We start from the raw sequence: 21,935 nt of genomic DNA, 5'->3' as shown, positions 1-21,935 counted from the left end.
GGTTCAGTGCTTGCGATCACGAATTAGTTCATTACTTAAGGCGTTTTTTCCACTGCGCAGGTCATAACTGAAGCTTCATTACAATCACGAGAAAAGCACTAACATCTGGTAATGGTAGACTTTGGGGCAGGATGTTGAAAATATCCTGCGGCAAAAATGTATTTTCTGTTCAGTAGCTGGAAAGAGTAAAAAAAGGTGTCAGTAGTCTATGAGCATTGGATGGATAACATTAATACGATATGTTAACTCTACTTTTCATAATTACCATAAACACTTCTACGCGTGGCATTTTTCGGGACACTTTGATGCAATAGCATACTAAGAGTGAGTCTATTGCATCTAGTAAAGTGACACATAGCAAGAAGAGTTTATAAATCCATTGATTAAATGCGGAAACATGTATTTTTCTTTATTTATTCATGTACGTTGAACTGGGTAAATAAGTGAATACACTTGAAAGTATATTCAAGAGTATATATTATGACGCCCGGCTTCACTATTTGGAAATTGTAAATACCGGCTTTCTCATTTATGGATAGACTTGCGCAAAACGGCCAGACCTGTGGTATACACAACCATTTTCAGCATTAAATCCGTTCTCAAGTACACAAAAGGGTAGTTTCCTTCATCAAAGAAAACGGAAGGCATTGATTGCGATTCGTTACCCACCATTAGTGTATTCATAATATACAAATTATTTGGTTTTAGAAATACCGGTTTAGACGAATGGCAAGGGTCAATTTTATCCTCATTTGAAAAAGGCCATATTGGCGCCCATGCGATGCCACTCCACGTGACGTCACAGGGACCTAGTTTCTATACGAGTAGATAGGAGTTTGGCATCGTCTGAGGTTACCAATGCATGCATGAGGCACAGAGCTCAGGGAAACATGTCTTAATAATCACCTATTAAAACTGGCTAAGGTCGAAAAGTTTTCCTCGTTTGATAAGGTATTAATAAACCTTATTTAAGCCTAGCGCTACCAGTCAGCAGGGCACTCAGCTACCCGCTAGCAGCCTGCATCGTATTAGCGCTCAGCTTCGCCTCAAGGTCACTTCACAGGGCGGCAGCGGGAACCAGAAATACGTCGCAGGGAGAGTTTCCCGGCATTCATACTTGCGCGTCGCGTTTTCGCGCGCTTGAAAATTTTCACTTTTCATTTAATCGCGAAAAATAGATATCGTCATTTAAAAATCTAAAAGCGTGAAATACGTACTCCAGGAGTAATAATCTTTCGATTTAGGCAATAAAAAATAATAGGAAACCACCCTATTGTAGCCCAAAGTCGTTGACGGCTTTACAGAATAAACAATAGGTAATCGATTAAAGAGTAAAATGACGAATATTATAAAAAAGGATCCTCAAGTCGGCCTCTAAATGTGTTGTCACCTAGCGCGCATTTAAATGGATTTACCAAAGTCGCCACTCGCGTTGCAACGCGTTAAATTCATAACTTTTTAATGCTGTGCCACGAAGTTAAAAACATTATACCACAAAATATTGGAAAACATTGGACCACATTGCAGTCATCACCGTACCGCGAGCATTTTGAGTCCCCTTGGGTAAAATTAAGAAAGATCACTGCTACTTACTTACGCAGACTCTAGATGCATGCTGTTTTCATGCAACATTCAACTCATCTCATCTTCACACTCAACGTCTCCCCGTCAAACCCAAATTGCATCTTTCTACTTCGCCGCAACAGGAAAATCCTCTGGCGTCATTACCGTCTCCATCCAATTTTACGCCTCCCTCACTACTTGGCGGTCTACGTATCCCTGCCCCCATATTCAACCCACACTCGCCATGCGTTTTCTTATAAATTGTGCCGGCATTTTCGCCCAATAACTTTACAGTCAAACCCTTCAGCGGGTTTTTATTCCAAGAGCAATCATCAGACCCACTTCTCCAACGAATTTTCTTTTTTAGAGGTAACAGGCCAACTTCACTGATCTTCATTTTATTTACTCTGCCAGGGCTCCTAAGATGAACTTAATAAACTAATCAGAAAAATTGCACTGCTTTTACAAATCATAACCACGTTTTAGTAATTAATGTTTTTTTCTAATGTGTGGTTACCTTAATTCCTAAGACTTCATGAGTTCTTTTTGTAACGATCTTCAAGTTTTCACCTTGATCCCAATAAATTTCTTGGACAAAGGACTCTTTGGGCTACCTTTGAATTTTCTTATAATTATATCCATGTTTCAATCATCAAAATAAAATATTTAAAATGAAGGAGAGGTTTCGAATAGGCGGAAAGAGCCAACGTAGAGAGCATGACTGATTATTATATAGATTTTGTAGTTGGATTAGATTTCAGATATAACTGTTGGCCTGCTCAGCGGCACAACAGTCGTACAGAGTACAAGAATATTTCGATATTACTGAATTTTTGCCGTATAAGGTGGAACATTTTTTATTACTAAGGATTAGTACGAATCGTGAATATTTTCAAAAACATTTACCAACTACCGTGAAAGATAAAACTTAACTCTTTCTTTCCAAACTCTTCTAAAATTTGTATATTTCTCAACGAAAATATCATTCTCCATGCCTTGGAATCCAAACAGAATGTCCCTGCATGCAGGCCGATGGGAAACCAATTAATAAGCGTCAACAGCCAAGCATTACTCGGCAGACTTCTCGCACTTCGAATTACTTTGAGCATAGAAAAATTATTGTAATGTGCATGGTAGCTCCCATGAAACCTAATAGTTTAGAAATATAGAATTTTTTGGACAGTGAGAGTCTAATTTCTACAGACCGAAGGTCAAGAGCAACATCGGGTGGCCCGGAACGAATTATTTACCATATCGATCAAAAATAGAGTAGAATTTCGTCGGTTATCCAAGCGAGCGATGGGCTTGCATCAATAACGTCTCATTTCAAACTAGGATTTATCGGCATCATGATTTTATTTCATTTTTAAAATATTTTCAATTGATTTATTGACATTCAGGCAGCATAAGATAGAGGAGGAAGGTGGTGGCTTCAGCTACCACGCGGATAATACACTGGCTTATATCTGAAGAGTTGAAGAGTAAAATCCTAGGCGAATCCTTAAGAAACCCCTAGCAAAACTCTTCGCAGTACCCTGTGGACCCAGGATAGGAGCGAAATCCCATACTCGAATGTGTGAATTGCACGCCCTAATGGCATTTTCAAGTGAGCTCTACCTTAATAATATCAATATTCGTGTTGAAAAATGAATGCGCCGTGAATAATTTTTAACATATAGTAGCAAACCATCGAGCTACACCTCTATTTTATAACTGCAATGGTGAAAGAGAGGATTAGTGCGAACTTCCTGCTCATATGCCGCTTGAGGGTTTCGCTACGTCAGAAATGTCTCCTTTTTCTTTCTGCTACGCTATTGGCTTCATTCTGAGATCCATGGACAAACTTTCATTTCCAACCCTACCCCCTTCGTCCTTTGCTCTGTGAGTATTGAGGCATGTGATGCAACATAGTTGTGCATATTGATATTTTGAATTCTTTGAAATATCAATGCACTAGAGTTCTTAGAGTCGGGCTCTCATAAAATAAAAGTCTGCCAAAGGAATCCCACATAACATGGCATAAATAGTCCAAAAATGCAATAACATCACTACTTGAAGAACTAGTATTCTGCCTGAGGTGCCGTACATCCGACAAATGGAGTGCTACATCTCAAACGCCCTCCACTCAAGCTGGGATCGGCCTGTCGCTGAAAGAGCTCCGCCACAGGCAAGACTTAAATCCGGGCCCACTGGTTAGGACCCTAGAGTGCCTCGTTTTACCACTTTATTTAGGAGCGAATCTTAATGCTCGGAAAAAGTTGTGTACTCGGATGGGTATTACAAATATGATTTTTTTCAAATTGGTTAATATCTTCTGTTTCGAAATTTTTAACGAACAGTGTAAGAAATGTAAATAATTTAAATTTGTTTTAAACGAGCACTCTTTTCTGCGATGAAGTATAATTTTGAACTCTAATTGATATTTTAAAACAAATTCGTGAGCTATATTGCTGTAAATTATCTAGAAAATTGCGTTTTGTCGCGTCCCCGAAAGCGCTTTTGTTGGTTATACAACTCGCAGAACGTAGTCTTATATTACGCTATGCATGCAATAAATGACGCCAAAAAGAGATATTTTCAGTCAATACCGCATAAATCATGGCTAAAAATATTAAGGGTAGTCATTAAAGCGGGAGAAAGCTCTTTTATGCCATAGCCGACAATACTGACTTCATTTTCGGGTGAGAAGAAATCACCAAGGATGGATACTAGCATTTGGGGTTCAGTATGACGATTATATGTCCCTTACGGGTCAAATTTACCCCCTGCGGTCAGAAAAGGAGTATATTTTAGTATGATCAAGCATATGTGCGGCTCTTCCCTCGCCCAGGTAGCGTAGCTAACCAAGCAACCCAGACCCAAAAATTCGTATGGGGAACTATTTTCTATCTAATACAATGATGTAAATTATGAGCTTAGTCTTCTCTAGCACTAATAATTTCATTTGGTACCTCCCTATAGACAGTAAGCCGACGATCAGTCATCCTTGCAAGAAGAATATTTTCTGAGTTTGAAAAACGCATTTCTTTGGATGGATGGATAGACTACAGCTTGGTATTTCCTTTGCAAGTATCTACATCTGAGAATGGTCTCAAAGATGTGACAAGCGCCAAAGACGATGGAAAAATGAGCCCTGATCCTGCATTGCAACACTACATAAACTTAGCATGAATGTCACTATTTTGACGAGTTTCTTAGTAAGTTTCTCAGTCGAAATATATAACCTAAGTATTCTGTGAGATGTGGTCAACGAACGGGCTTCATTTACTATTTCAGGTATCATAGAAATGAGCTCTTCTGGACATGCTCTAGACGCAATGGGGTGGGATATCTTGACAAGTAATTCAGGTCCTTATTAATGTTAGAGATTTCATCATGTTTGGTAAGTCATAATTTATGGGATGAAATCATACCACTGAGCTTTTCATATTCTGGGAGTTTTGAACCTATGTCACCAGTGTATGGGTACGGACTTGAACAAGCGCCGTCAATGTGTGTGAAGGGACCTTGAAACGGCAACCTGATGGAATGCAAAATGCATATAGCCTATTACATAGATTTTTCCAACATTTCTCATAATTTTCGCTGGATTCCTCTTGGTTTGGTGAATTCAAATCCTTAGCGCAACATTCCTCATGATTTTCCGCATCAACTTAACTACCGCCGAAGCGTTGACTGTTATTTGAAACGACAATGTATAAACTTGAGTCAGATGTGTCAAGTTTAAGTCTCTTCTTTATGTGATTACGTTCAGTTCTTTCTCGCAACTTTTTTGATACAGGCAAGTAAATAGATCCAATTCTGCCAAATCTCGTACCTCTTCGATCCTTAAGTAACTGATGCTCTAGAACTGGAACCTGTTTTTCCTTGGGGCAGACATTTGGTAAAGTTGGCACATTTGTAGAAGGCTGTAACAAATAAAAGTCTTCATAAAAGACTTAATTTAAGTCGTTAGTAAAAGACTTCAGGAGGTAATTCTGTGTTTTCTGAACCCCCGGTTTCCTCTTCAGGATTTACTTTGTCCTAAACCATTCATCATGGCAGCGTGAAATGAGTTGAATTACTCTGGTTTGCGAATCTGCTGAAATAGACGCTTTTTCCAAATTACACATACTATGACAGAAACTTATCGGGCAATGGAAGACAAGGGCAGCTCCTTGTTATTCCGCGACTCAATTACAATTTGCCACGGAAATTCTTGGCAAAGTAGAACATCCTTCTTTGTCGGGAGTTTAGTTTCATCAAATTCGTTTGGGTTTTTATTAAAAATTGGGCAAACGTTTACACCAGGTAGAACTTCGAAACAAACATGCTTATGACTGAAAAAAAATTACGAAAAACCAAAGCGCAAAGGACGATATGCAGTAAAATATTAGTAAATGAAAAGATGAGCGAATCAAATATCACTTGAAACTAGATTAGAAGCACCCTAGAATATCAATTAAATGGGCACACTAACAAAGCGAAATGAGTTGCAAGCGAACGTTGGTGATAAATTCGAGTGAGTAAATGAAGAATTTCAAACGTTCAGCTCGTTTCCCTATTGAGGAGGGGCAATATTTGCAGTGTACAGGTTATTTTATTGTGCAGGTTCATTCATGGGTCAGTAAACTTAAAATGTAATAACTGTTTTGAGCTGAATACATCATGTTTCGCAATTGTAACGTCCAACCAGGCGAAGGAAAAGACAAGAATGGAAAGATCTACATAACTGTCTCACTAAATTCACCATTTTTGCTGCCCTTGAGGAAATAAGGACATAATTAGGGAAACACCTATAACCGTACTACTCTTGACATTTCAACGATGATTTATACGTTTTTTTTTTACTTTTGGCGAGCCACCTCTAGATTGTTAGACAGGGGGTGATCGATTACCAGCATGCAAGAGGATTCCCATATACACACCATACGGTCATTAAAAAATTACGCATATTAACAAAGTTTACTTCCACATTCAAAGGTAAACTTTGATAACTAATGATGAAGACAATCTTCCTATGAAGCTACAATATAAACTGATAATGTATTGACACAACAGGTTTTGCTTAGTTTTCATGGTACGATCTGACAGAGATTCTCATCCGAGTTGTTCTAACACGTGAGTAAAAACTAACAAGACCATCATAACGACTTATCAGGATCTGGCAGTTCTTAACCACACGCGTTCTCACTCTACTAATCCTGTTATATGGTCAGAGAGCCGCATTATTAGCGGTCGAATTTCACATTAAAAATGACTTACAAAGATGTTGGTTATCACTTACGATTTAGATGGAAGAAGAAAGAGGGAATTTCATTTTTTATGCTTTGAATTTGAACGCATTTATCGTTTAACCAACTTTGTATTCGGTATGAAAAACGTTATTAAGGTAGTAAATAATTTATTTTCAAAATTTAATCCTAAATTTTAAGTTATATATTATTTAGCATCGCCATTGAAGCGCAGGCTATTAAAGGCTGCTTTGTGCTGGGAAAAAAGACCGAAAATAATGTGTAATGAAATTTGCATCGCTAGCCTACCTCCGTAGATAAGCTATGCAAATGAAGCATGGAGTCAATGCATTATTTTTAGCGCGAATGAAAGTATATTTCTACAATGGCTGAGATAATGTATTGTTTTGAAGACTCAATAATCAACTTTATGACTTATCCGTATTCAAGGGCCGAAAGCTTCGGTGATCAGGTTCCGCAGGAGATGTATAATATCATCTCTGTAACGCAGGCTGAAGCCTTTCTTATAAACGTTCAGAGCATCTTGGGAGGCACCACGCAATATTTCACACTGGTTATAATTTTGAACGCGAATAATTTCAATTACAAACGCTGCTAAATCATTCTGCGCATGCGAGTGCCATAAGCTTCCGCGAGGGCTGCTTCATGGTCGCAGCTGGAGCGATCATCACGAAAGGCGCGGCATGGGGAGCAGAGCAGGGGCTACCCACTCCCCGCAGAGATCCCTGTTGCATCCCCGGGGTATCGACGAGATATTAACTATAATCACTTAAATGCACCTTGAAACCTTACTCAGATATTTTTCAAGTACCGCACCACGCAATACTTCACACTGGTCATCTTTCTGATCACTCAAGTACAAATGCGAAGCATTCCGCAAAAATCAGTGCAATAATTTTCCGCGAGAGCTGCTCCGCACTATGAATGGATAACACAGTTATCGACGAGATGTTAAATATGATCACTTTAATGGTATATCCTCACTGGTTATCATTATGAAATCTCATCATTTTGCGCATGCCAGTGCCATAAGCTTCCGTGAGGATTGCTTCGCACTATAGACGAAAAGCACGGATATCGACAAGATATTAAATATGAACACCTTAATGCAATACTTCTCGCTGTTATCATTATGAACACTCAGTAACAAATACGAATCATTCTGCGCATATGAGTTCCATAAGCTTCCGCGAGGGCTGCTTCGCACTAATGACAGGTAACACGGTTATCGACAAGTTGGTTTATGTGATCACTTTAATGCAATAATTTTCTCTGATTATCATTGTGAGCTCTCATTTTACAAATTCGATTCATTCTGCGCATACGAATGCCATAAGCTTCCGCCAGGGCAACTCCGCACTCGCGGCCGGAGCGAGCATCATGAATGGCGCGGCGTGGGGAGCAGAGCGAGGACTGCACCTCCCACTCCCCGCAGAGAGCCCTGTTGCCTCCCTCGGATATCGACCATCGTCGGCGACGCCTCCGCCTGCAGGGATCCGTGGCACGGGAGCGTCTTTGACTCGGAGGCCTGTCCCACGATCCGCGGGCCCGGCGGCGGCGGCTGTTGCTCCTCGCGACTTCGGACCGTAATCGATGGCTGGCTGCGATGCACTTGCCATCTCCCCGTGGGAGGCATCTGCGGTCACTGCTCCCCCGATGCGCGTGGCGGAAAGGGGATCCTGATGCTAATGATGGTATCAAAAAGGCTTAATCCGTGAACTAAATGAAATACAAAGGAAAGCTGTGCGATTCGTCAAAAATTGCTACGGGCGCACAGACAGCGTTACCCAGATGTAAAGAAAATTAGTGTGGAAGCGGCTGTGGACTCGGAGGCTGCGCGTTAGCATTAGATTGCTTGATCTATTGAGAATATATATCTTTAAGAGCGACAAGGAGGATATCAACTTAGACCCCCACGATTTTCCAGGGCGGACAGAAGCGATAAATTAAGAGATAATTTGCCGAACGGGAATTCGTTTCTCACTCGTACCATTAAGGACTCCAATAAATGCTAATGTAATTTTGTTTGAGCATTTTACTTTTTATATGTAAACGGCTGGTGTCCTAACGCACGCACACCTGCCACACACGTTTTTGGGCAGCTTGCAGGGTGGTATGTAGATGGTGATGTAGAAATGGACCCTCGGTCTGAATTGCATCCAGAATTCCCGGCTCTATATTATTAAACTAATTTTTCTCATGACAGTCGTCTTCCTACTTTGCATCGCCAAACGGAGTTTGCCCTTCCTTAATAAATTCATTAAACTTCCATAAGGATTACAGCGTAGTAACTCGATTTGCATGGTAAAAGAGAAAAGAAATTCCTGGAAGGTTGATTCATCATCTTTTTCTGGTCACATGCGTTTTTGTGAAGGGAGCCATTTATTTAATTAGTTTAAGTGCCGAGTAAAAGAATATTTGCAAAAATGCTTATATCATTATTACCAATGATACCGCAATCACAATAGGGAATATTTACAGATATTCAATCGGTGCTCATGTATTCATTTTTTGTAATCAGCAATTTTCGTCTGAGAATGGTATTCAAATACATGGAGTAAACGGCTGCCAAAGGATGAAGAATAAAATGTAAAACTAATCAAACAAAAATTAGCTCCACCGGTAAATATTTACGCATTTAATACAGAAAATTATGAACAGAGTGCTATTTCTGTAGATGGCATTAAATTCCTTACTTCGCCCGACTCCCTTTTGAGTTCTTACCTATTGAATTTAATCCACTTGAGCTATATCTTCCTACTCTGTCTTAAGTAGACAACATAAATCAATTAAACTATAGTTGAATATAATTCCCACGCAGGGAATTTGACTTTCCCTACCGCATCTCCAATATAAAGGCGTCTTTTGAAACGCAATAGCATTCTGTGATGAAATAGGTGAAACTAGCACGCGTGGAAAATATATTTCCCATTCAGAAGTAATACCTCGGTGGCTGAGCATACGAAAAAATTGTACTTTCCCTTATTCTAAGGGAGAACGATGCAGATAGGACATTAGTTGAGTAAATACTTCCTATCACAGAGTTTGTAGCGGGTGGCTACTAGATTATTTATCGGCTTTAGTTTTATACAAAGAACTCTTGTTTCATTTCATTGACCTTGCGATGAAATTATACAATAAATAATAAATTAACAAAGGAAACTTCGTATGCCACAATTCCGAAACAATATTTGAATTTAATCTATGAGATTACGAATTTGAAATTGCCAAACTATTAATAACTTGTCCGTAAATTTAATTCGACCAATTAAAATTGAACTCTATATGCCTCCTTTTTAAGCATCTCAATTTTCTTAATCATCTCAATTTTCTTAAGCATCTCACTTATCGTACGGGTTTCATCAAGATTTTTTTGGACCTGCAAGAGAGATTGTCACTTAAATACCCTAACACGGACTGGCATAGGAGCGAATTGAGTGAAGAATTGAATTGTAGAGTGAAAATTTATTGTCCTGGAAAAATTGTTTCAATCTCGTCTTCATCATCACTAGTCAACAATCCTAAGACTGGTGTGACGCAGCTCTCTACTCAATTCTCATATCAGCTAATTTTTTAACATCTGCGTATTTCTTCTCTTTCACATTCTTCTTCAACTGTTCAAGATATTTCATTCGAGGTGTTCCTACTCCGTTCTCTCCATCCACTTGACCCTCCACGACTGTCTTCCTCGGTCCATTATGTCTTAAGATATGGTGTATAAAGATAGGCTACTCAAGGTTTTCACAATGCTTCTCCTCTCTCCCACTCCGATTGATTCTACTTCCTCGTTACTTACTTGGTCAATCTCTTCATAAGAAAGAAAAATTCTTTTAGTTGAAAGGGAGGAAATGAAAATTGTTAAGTACTGTTTAGACTTACTCTCACTGTGTGTCAATCCGAAGGGTGAAGATAGGTGCAGGTAAAACTCGCCTCAGGCCCTGCCAGAGGCGGATGTCACATACTTAGGGCAGAGATTATGCATACTCCAGGCTCTGTTCAAAGCCATTAAATATCCACATGATAAGCAAGTAAAGGAAGAAATTTGAAATACTTCACAGCAAATATATTAATCGCACATATAATCGTCAGAAAATTTCAAAATATTTAAGCTTATGCGTGAGGTAGGATAAAAGGAACGATGGATAGCAGGCAAAGAAACGATATTTTATGCATTATAAAGAGAATTCAAAGCAAAGCCAAAATGATTTTGAAAAAATATGGACAAAGCCAACTCTGATTTTGAAAATAATAATGAGAAACCTTTGAAAATTTTGGCGTTACATTAGCAACGTTGATACTTACACGAATCACAAGGAAAATGAAGTGAAAAAAGACATGGATGAAAAAAGGCAAAAAAACTTAATTTGCCCTGTTTAATTTTCTCTTCGAACCTACGCCACACAATATATTCGTTCTCACAGTAAATATTTAGGGTATGGAGTACAATATCATAGTCGCAGGAGTATTCAGAAGGCGACTGATATGACTAATAATATACTAGGATCTAACTCCCACATATAAATAAGGTGATATAAATATTATGGTAATATACAATATTTTATCCCTCACGGAACTTCAAAAAGGTGTTTTATTTAATTCTTAAGTAGAATTGGTGAAATAATTAATTTCATGAGAGAGTTTTGAGTTCTTAGGAGTTAAATGAAATTGAAATAAAATGCGTTCAATAAGGGAAACAAAAATTGGTAGATAACGAAGTGAAATCATATTCTGAACGCATATTTTAATGACAATTTTTGCTATTATAAAGGAATTACTTACGTGATATGAAAATAAGCCTTTGCTTGTCAAATATGAAGATATTTTTACTATGAGAAACCTTAATTTGACATATTTGTTAATGCGAGATTTTTACGACGTCTCATATTATTCTGGTGTTTCCGATGAGTCCTCAAGAAAGTATCATCACCCTGGTCATCCTCTCTTCCCCAAAACATTAAAATGAATTTAATGAAGAAGTTGAAGAGAGCATTCGTTCAATCGTAGTTTACATTTCAGACCAAAAGATACTCTGGCACATATTTCTCATGATTTAGAGTTTTAATAAATGAACATGACGCATAAGTCTAGATCGCATATGATCTTTCAAAAAGTACTGGAATATTTGGAGGAGAAAATTCCAATATGATCCGCAATTAGGGCACATACTCCATCGATTTTTCTCATTTAAACATACTTTGCCATGTCCGTAATTGTTCCTGGGATTTATCTCAATATGCATTACGCTCAAGAGCCGCCACTCACCTTTACGCATTTTTTTTATTTTCTGTTTAATTGACACTGGAATATATACATATATAATCAGATCTTAATTAAAAGTTTCTTTGATATTTGATACAAAATAAGAGAACTGACTAGATGACAAAACCTTTCCTAGAAGTACTTCAATTTAACGCACTGACACGGAAAAATTAGCCTACCCCAAGCATATGAAAAGATAGCTCAAGGAAGCAAAGCGTTCACTTAACCGCACTCATGTGGCCAGCATTATGGGCAAAGTAACTCAACCTGCCCCAAAAAATACGATCTGCGGCGATAGAACGTAAAATAACATTTTTCTTGAATATGCCTCTAAAACTGAAACCTACCCCAAACTCATCCTTTCAATGAGCCCCTCAAACGCCTTCCAGCAAACCTTTATGTCGCCGCTTCCCATTTAATCGGGTTAGCGGCTTAAACTCATCTCTTTGAGTACACAAAAGAGAATATTGGAAGGAATGGATGAAAAGAGGAGGTGGATGTAACATTTATCCATTATTTAACTCCAATATTGTTCCTCTAATTTAATTCCAATAAAAACTCCATTATTTAACAGCCCACTTCTCGAGTTAAAAGAGTTTATACATTAGCTGTACGAATAAATGCTTAATTATTAAAGCATACACTATTTAAACAACTCAAGGAATTTTAAAAACTTTACTACTAGTCTATTTCTACTACTGTTTTAGTAATTCACCATTTTAATGTGTTTTAACAGCCAAGGCCATGTTAATTAAATTAGCCGTTAGTTAAAAAGGCAAATAATGGTTTCTAGCCATAACGATTACAGCGTCACAGAAAGTTGCCATTTTCATTTATTTGAGTACCAGGAATTTTATGCAATATTATCTTGACTCTCAAAATGACGATGAAAAAGTTCAGTACGCGTCTACTACAAGTATTCCAATGCTTCTGTAACCATGCACCATCTTACATACATACATATCTTATGAGTAAATGATTATAAACTTTCATAACCATATAGCTTATTAGAGTATAAATTTCAACCTAATTATGCACTGAACTCATGTACAAACTTAAAACATACTAAATAATTGTCATATCTGTAATATTTTTGCTTTCTTTCCAGGCAACGGATACCCAACAAGCACGTATATTACTACCGGTCACCCGAGCACCAGAACCACTACGTCCTATCCTTCGCATTTGGATTTGATAGGGAGGAAGACGTATATCAGTTCGCCTTCAGCTACCCGTACTCTTACTCCCGATGCCAGGCCCATCTAGAGCAGTTGGAGAGGAGGCAGATGTCGTACTTCAAGAGGGAAATCATTGGCCAGTCTGTGGTATGCATACCTATAAAATCCTAATCTTTCTTTTGCTGAAAAATGAATCGAGATTTTCAAAACAATTCCATAAGACAATTCCTACAAACATAAGACTACAAATCCACTTAGCACTGAGGTTGAATAAAATTCTTTCATATTTATCGCACATTTCATAGAATTTCTCGCTATATGAAACAGCATTTTGAAGTAATATTTGCATTCAAACCCACTCTCCCTTACATTTCACATTGTGCGTATCAGCTACGTTAGATTCTGCTCTACGAAGCAGGGACGGTCTGGACAGGTCGAATGTTCGGCGACCGTGGAGGGCCCCGAGCTTAGAGGCCCCCCCACAATCTCAAGGTCTCACAAGGGCTCTCGTCTATCGTAAAGTGTGTGTGAAAGGCATAATAAAAAGACTCAAATTAATCGAACAATAGTTTTTTGCAATTCTAAAATTCTACGTTTTGCATTTCACGCTTTGCTTACAACATACTAACTGCACAAAGAGAGCTAGAAAAATAAAATAAATTTATCAGAAGATAAAATCGAACCTGATGCTTTTTTTAAAGGGTTATTCGGAAAGTTTATTTTAGAGGTTTTTTTAGATTTCAGTGCCGTATCAACATGCAAAATCGCTAAATAGTTAAAAGAACCGTATTTTATTATTAAGTTTTATAATTTGTGTAATCCTCACTTTTCATACTAATTTTTCTTACCACGTTGCTATTTTTATTTAGTTTTTAAGACCCAGAATTGCGTAAAAATCCATTTCCTGGCATACAATTCCCTCAAATTTTCCATAGGTGGTCCCATGGATCCCCCGGTATGAGGGGCCTTATTATGAGCCCCAGCCGAGGGCCCTCAATCACCCTATACTGCCCCTGCTGTGAGTGAGTGATTGAGTGAGCCAAAAATTCACATCAAACCAATGACAAACCATATCCATATCGACCACACTATCGCTCAGATTGCCTGCCAGCATTGCGGATGGCCTCCAGCGCGCGAGTCTTCTTCCTATCCGCCCGCGCCATCCATCTTTTTGGCGCCATTTTTTCCGGGAACATTTGATCGACGCCACTGCCCCATTCGCTCTGCCTGCTCGGCACCCAGGGCACGCTCGGTGGCTCCATCTCGCTTCCTCACGCCCATCGTCCCAGCCGCCGAATCCGAGCGGCATTCCATTTCCAGCGGCTGAACTTGATGAAATATCGATGCGTGGTATTATACGCGGGCTGGAACACACATTGTGGGAGTATCTCGATCAGTCAGCAAGAGAAATCCGCCCCAAATACAGCCAGATTTCCAATCCACTCCACTCAGGTCATTTTATTCGTCCGATTTATTTTTCACCGAATTCTGCTGTAGATATTCATGCATAAAATCGGAATTCATATGATACCATAAACCGTGTTTTACTTTATTCCGAACGAATCGTAGTTTCATCATATGTCTTGAGGTGAGCCAATATTTTGAAATTGTTTGCTCAATGATCTTGAGCAATAAATATATAAGGTGGATGACTGAAAAAGATGATTATTGCAAGAAAAATTATTCGACTTTTTATTTCACCTTCCATGGAGAAAAGGATAGCTATGAATACAAAGTTATTTTATTGTTTAGCATCAGTACCTTTATACTTCAATAATTTTTCACCGGGGACTTCCGTACAATTTTTCAGAACTATGAAATTTAACCGTCAATAAATTGCCAAAAATATACTTAAAAAATTAAACAGTACTCATATAATGAGTCACTTATTAGGAAGTGCCAAAATATTTGTTTGGTGGCACTGAATTAGGGATAGCTTTTCGGGACGCGTGTTCTCGCCCGCGAGCTCTTAAATATATTTACAACCCTTCTGGAATTATTGCTTCTCTATAACAGAAATCCTGGCACAGGAGTAAATATTCCAGTTTTCTGAGCTTGAGGATTTATAATCAAAACTACATCACCACTTGTATCAGCACTTTCTGGTAGCGAGTGAATGAGCTGTGTGAACCTGAATTAATTGAAAATTTATACGGCACGACGTTCAGATAAAAACTATGATCATATGCATGATCAATTTTATGATTTAAATAATTTTAGTTGTAATAAATTACGTGATAACAAATACGGCTAAACCTACAGCATCTTGGAATACACCTAGCATCTTGGCATGCACCAAAAACGATACATTTTTTCAGTGGGTGAAAAATGTTGAACAAATTAGTATTCTTACATTATATTTATTTTATTGCAAAGTTTGCATCTTCCTGCGCATGATACCGGGTTCACAATTTTTCGAATTTATTATTGGCTTAATTCAGCGCACATATCTATATATTATGAATAGGGTGTCTACCGAGAATCATTCTAAGATGTATTCAACAAATCTCTTACCATTGGTGGAAAGTACAAGAGCAGTACAAGGTGATGGATACGGTGAAGGGGTCATTGCTATTGTGAGAAAATAGAAATGATGGAAAAGGCCGTAAACTAACGAAGTCCCCGGGATAATTTCAAGAATTCAGTTCCGTGGAAAAGGCGAAAAAGGTATAAAGCCAGAAATAACAAGCTCCTTCAGCAAGTTTTTAAGGATTGGAGAGGTAGTAGGTATAGTAGGTTTATTGGTGCGAAATAAATTCAAGTTTATACCCGGAAAATACATTTTTTCCCACTGATTCAAAGTCGTCCACTAAAAAAAAACTAATATATCCTGTGGCTTTTTCATGCCCTTTTCCAAATCAATTCATTTTTTGTACAAGTTTGAAGAAGGAGCTAAAAATCCTTCAAACAAATATTTAAGCGTGTCTATAAGAGGATTTTGGGAGGTAAGAGGCTTGGCACTTGCCTTATACCAGTTCCTTCTGGGCTTTATCTTTGACTGGCAAAAGTATGTAGGTCAAACACGAGGGAAAAACAGTCTTTTTTGAATTGATTGTAACGGGGTAAAACATAATTGGATATTTTCTTCGAAACAGCATTGAAGTTGTTGAAATTATTCGCCAAGTTCTTTCCCAATCAATTTCGAGAGATACTTAAAGATTAGACAGTAGGATTAAATAAATACTCCGCGAATTTACTTTGTGGAATGGTGACATGATAAATTCAAAATTAAGATTTGTTATATTGCACACATTATTTATTAAAAACTATTCCGGTTCCGATATTTCAAGGGCATTATCAACAGATAATAGAACTGTTTTGTTGCGTCTTGATTATACCAGAAAAGATCGAAACCGGTAGTTTTTGATAAATACTATGTTGAATGTTAAAAAGTTTATTTTTTAATCTTTTACAAAAAGGGACTCCACAAGCATCTGCTGCTTCTTCTAGCACCAACTCCATAAATCTTGAGGCACGTTTACTTACAAAGGAAAGTAAATTACCTGTTCGTAACTTAACAGCAGATCTACGGGTTATAAACTATGGCTCGATTTTTAGCAATTGGAACTTTTAGAGCATATTTACCGAGGCATAATGAATAAACATTTAATATTAGTTTAGAGACTTGCTTCACTAAGAGTTTTTCTAAAAAAACAGTATTAGAAAAGGATTAAATGACAGACATGAGGCAAACAGCATGGGGACTATCTGGAGTAAAATAAGAACGTCTGGTACATGGCTGGCTCTCAGAGATCTGAGGGAAGGGAAATGAACGGTCAGATATAACTCTCCCTAAGGGAAAGAATCGTAACTCAAGAGATACACAATAGTTTCGAAGAACTTTTGTATTGAGTTGTTGGCAGCTGCGACGAAGGAGTTTTTCCGGTCATATTTGTGGCAGGGAGCCAAACTAATAAAAGGGAACTCATGACACTCAGTAACTCCGGTGGTCAATGAGTTTGAGCTTCCCTTTCCACCACTCTTCGGTGCTCACTTATCACGGAGAAGCCGGTACAATAACGCGTCATCATTCGCCCCACCGCGCCCCAATTTCACGTGCAACACACTTCAGCTCCGTCGCAGACTCTGCCTCCTCTACACCTCACGCAACGACTCCAACCAACTAATACTCCCTCCATTCTGCAGATTAATTTTGCTCAAGCCCAGTATATTGCTCTTCCACCCGCGTTCACAAGCCCAGAATACAAGAGCATCGGGAAATTTAATGAGCGGCTTCTCCACTCAGCATTCCACCACACCTTGCACAGGGTCTGTGGCTTTATTGGTTTTTTTTTACGACGTGAATGAATCCAAAGATAAAATTTTAGGCTGCGAAGTTCCTCCAAGACAAATATGTATTTACCACCACAATTGAGACGAACAAGGTCAGAGAGGGATTAACTATGCGGAACGTCTGTAATATGATGGAGAAAATTTAATGCGAGCTCTGGCCAACTCGACCAAGGTGATCTACTCAAGGCCATAGGGTATATTTTCTGGACAGCTTCCCAGTGAGGTATCTCAATGAATACGAAGAACTTTTGGATTATTTAAGTATTATCATATTACCGAGTTACTATATAAGACGAGTTAATTGTCACACACTGGAAATGCCTAGGGAAATGCAATACAAAAAGTTTTATCTTTTTTTAAGACAAGATTTCTCAGAAGTCAAATAATACGTAATTTTAGACATAAATAAAGTATTAAAGAAGCGAATTTAGTGTTCCACGGTACAATATGTGGATATAGATTATCATTTTCCACTAAATTTAATTTTGCATGTTTATAATTTAGTTAATTATTAACCTAATAATTAATTAAAACATCATTGATTTTATGTACAAGAGGCATTCCATACCAACTGTATTCATGGCGTTCATAAACTAAATTGATAGCAATTATTGTTTATGCGCATTAAAATTTTCATATTTTTAAAGACACGATTTTTTTCGAATTCTTATGCAGAAAGGAGTAATTATTCTCAATTACAATCGAAGGCCAAAAATGTTACCATTGAAACAGCAAGTTATAACTCATTAGCATAATATTAAAAATTCTGTCTTCTTTATTTAGCATCGATATATTCTGGGCCATTGCTCAGAGACACCCATGCTGCTTTTTATGTAAATATTTAAATTCAAAAGACATACATCCCTTAAAAGTTCGGCAAACACCCGTGTGGCCGCTAACAGCGTCAAAATATATTAACAGGGCATCAATATTGGAGTGAAAATGATAGATTGTGTGTCATTATTCTATAATGTTTCACCCTTGCTTTATAGGATAAAAATGACACTTTTTGTAACAATTTTGTGAGCCGTGCTGAACATTTGGCTTAGCCGTGTTACACAACCATTATCAAAGCTACCATTTTTTATCCTGGCATTCACAATGCGTATGCAAAAACATAATTGGGTGACCCACTGATGAAATAATAATACTGTATGACGTTTAATGGAGATACCGAGACAACAGTCGTTATTTCGGGGTGCATCTTAAAAGCAGTTGCCTTAAGGTTAAGTACCCGCATTAAAAGAATCACACAATTTCCAACCGTCGACGAGACAGTATTATTATTTCGTCAGTGGGTCACCTTAGATCTGCAGTTTCATAGCCATTGTGAATGCCATCATAGAAGAATTGTATCCTTAATGATGGTGGTAAAACACGGCTAAGCCAAACGATTTTTTCACGGCAAATTTGATCCTTGATTCATGTAGAAGGTTGATCTGACATGTCTTCCAAAGGGATGTCTCTAATTTTCACGACTACCGCGTTAAAAAGGATACATCCGCGATCAGACTTGGAAATCACAGCAAATTCGTCTACTCAGGGGGTTAACGGTGATTTATTGGATAAATCGAGCTGAATAATCGGTAAAGTTATATTGATTACTGAATTGTTTACTTAGCTTTTGAGATATTTAAGAGAACTGATTTCACATGAGCCTATGGCTTAGTCTGGGGTGAGCTTTATCCTCAACTATCCTAAACAACCTTTGGTTTGCCTCTTTGAGTGATTCAGAGTTATTTAAGAAGTACCGCGATACAATTTCTTCCTTACAACTTAATCGGGACAACCTCTTGCAAAGTACGGCTCGGCTCTTCCTACTATGCATTTATTAATTAAGCTACCTAAACCAGATTTTAAATTGGCGTGTATGGTGTCAAAATATATTTATAGCGCATCATAGTACGATTCATATTTTCTTGAATAGTATCTTTGGATAAGTCCAATAATTCAATTACTTAGACACCTAGATCTCCTTGAAGTAATTTACATGGAATTAAACCAAATTACTTTTACTGTTGCTGTAGTAATACAATTTTTTAATCATTCAGTTGTATTTAAAAATAAGTATAAAACAATACAACATAAATTTTAATAACAATTCTTTTATATATTAAAACTCTATTATTGCCTCTTTTTTATGTTATTTATCCATTAAACTCTTCTATTTTCTTACTTTTAAAACTATTATTACTGTAGCTCATTATATCAATACTTCTTTTGGGAAACTAATTCAAATGAAATGGTACTACCGCTGGTATAATTCATGCTTGACGGCAGTATGTTTCCCATTTAATTTGTTTACATATTCAAACACTGACATTAAGTTCTGCTATGGCCAAGGAATCGGATGCAATAGGATGCACAATAGGGCAATAGTTTTAAGGTAACTTTCATTATTGGCGTAATATTGATATCAGTTGCATTCGCTAGTAGTAACGAAAAATTCCGAGTTGTTAAAATCCTTCAAGAAAGTGGTAATTCACGGATCAATTCCCTAAAAGGCTGATTTCTTTTACCGGTTGTCTTTGGTCATTCGTAACCCTTACGAACGTCCACCCATAAGCTAGCATTTTGAGACCCTTTGCTCCTCGTGCATTTTGACAGCTTAAAATCATAAGATATATTTTTGGCAAAGTGTGTGATAAAAATGTATCGTAAAACGATTTAATTTTTTTAAAGCTGTCTTAAAAACGTTAACTAGAGATCTGTGCTTTTTCTTGATACAGAATAACATCTATATTTACCACTTTATCATTATGGGTATAACCGGTTGATACCACATATTTTAGCTGAGACTTTGGCCAGAGAAAGGTATAAAGTGATATAAAATAGCATTTGTATAGGAGAACAACATCTCAAAGAAGTAGTAAGTGTAACGCTGGTGCACCACTATAGGGTAAAGAATCTTTCATTAGCAAAGACCTTAGCTGAGTATCACTGAGTTATTTAATCACGATTCACTGCCACAAATGATTTCACCTTAACTGTTACACACATGAAAATATTTCTCATCTACAAGCAGTGGATACCGCAAAAATTTATAGCAAAGTAATTTTTCACAATTACCATTTGCCAATGTGAAGGAGTGCCACTCTATAGTTAACATTAGTCGGAGAAGATCAAATTTACGAGCAAAATAACTGGTATCGTTACAGTGTTTTCTGAAAGGGGGAATATTATTTTCAATTTTCAGCAAACGCAGCGAAACGGGAAAGAATCCACCTCGCTTTACCCGACCATCAAAGAGGCTGTGCAGTCCATCCTAGACCCATGAATAACGTGCACTATTTCTAGATGCAAATCGCAATAAAATACTAATTTTGTCGCGGGAGTACTGGGGAATATTTCCCAGCGTTTCCGTCTGGCACACGGCCACGCCAATCTCTTAATGAGGACGCGACTCACCATGGAAGCTGTGTGCTGTTAAGCCCGCGCTTGAGTCCAGTGCCTCCGCCCGCCCCCGGGCTACGGACCACGCCCCCCTACCCAACATCCCCCAGTCCTCCCACGCTCACCAAACGATGGAGTCCAAAGCACTCACAGCAACGGACGTGCTCTGGGAGTCAACCCAAGGATTTTTGCGTTCTCGATTCCCTGATAATTCTCTTCACGCCTCCTCAAGCCAATTCCTCCGTCGCAAGCGCCACGGAGCGGCCCCGGCGACAGGAAACACCACTTTCAATAAGGCACAGGGCCCCGGGACGTGATATCTCCGCCCCTCAACTCATTCCCTATTCCATCACCCCGTTTCCTGCGACCCGCATCATCGCCGATTCCGGGCCACCCAAGTCTCATCTGGAACGCTTGACCCTCGTGATAATCCCATCCCATGCCCCTTTGTCGTTAATCCCTTCATAAAGCTGATTCAGAACGTTTACAACTCGGCGTTAAGGAGGTGCCAATGAGAAAAAATGTAAACACCAAAATATGCTTAAAAATATAAACAGCAAAGAATTAAAATCAGGAAAATTTAATGAACGGAATTCATTCCATCAATTCCCTAATCAAAATTCCATACGTTCACAACTCAACGTTAAGGAGCCCCTGAACTCCCATTTCAAACTTTTACAATTTGACGCTGAAGAAATCTCACAGGGAAACAATATGAAAACCAAAGCAATTAATTTACTTTATTTCCTCATGAAAGCAATTAACAACATAAATTACGCATTTTTGGTTACGCATTTACGCATAACGCAAATTTCATTTTTTGGCATTAATGGATCTTCTCTGTAAAACTATTGCTTCCATAAACTGCGTAAAAATTTATAATTGGTTGCGTAGTTGCGGCCAAATTTCAGATAAGCCCATACAAGCGGTTACCCTGACGCAATTGAGCGAGTAAATGATTTGAAAAATCCAACGAACGGGATGCAACCCCGGAACTCTAATTTTTGATAATAAA

General features: G+C 38.1%; 2 protein-coding genes across 2 annotated transcripts in view; one reads left to right on the top strand and one right to left on the bottom strand.

The window, feature by feature from the left end:
* LOC124170977 (ELAV-like protein 1) overlaps window positions 1-21,935 on the bottom strand; it is a 733,134-nt gene that overhangs the window by 558,606 nt on the left and 152,593 nt on the right. The gene's annotated exons all lie outside the window — the stretch shown is intronic.
* The window catches only part of LOC124171152 (cytosolic carboxypeptidase 6), a 297,445-nt gene that overhangs the window by 147,954 nt on the left and 127,556 nt on the right, over window positions 1-21,935 (top strand). The window contains exon 5 of the mRNA XM_046550289.1: window positions 13,165-13,381. Coding sequence (XP_046406245.1) covers window positions 13,165-13,381 — 217 coding nt within the window. The remainder of the gene's footprint in view (window positions 1-13,164; window positions 13,382-21,935) is intronic.

This window comes from Ischnura elegans, chromosome X, assembly GCF_921293095.1.
Source record: "Ischnura elegans chromosome X, ioIscEleg1.1, whole genome shotgun sequence".
In the NCBI taxonomy this organism is placed as follows: Eukaryota; Metazoa; Arthropoda; class Insecta; order Odonata; family Coenagrionidae; genus Ischnura; species Ischnura elegans.
Note: the sequence above shows the minus strand (reverse complement) of the source record. Positions and strands in the feature narration are given on the sequence as shown.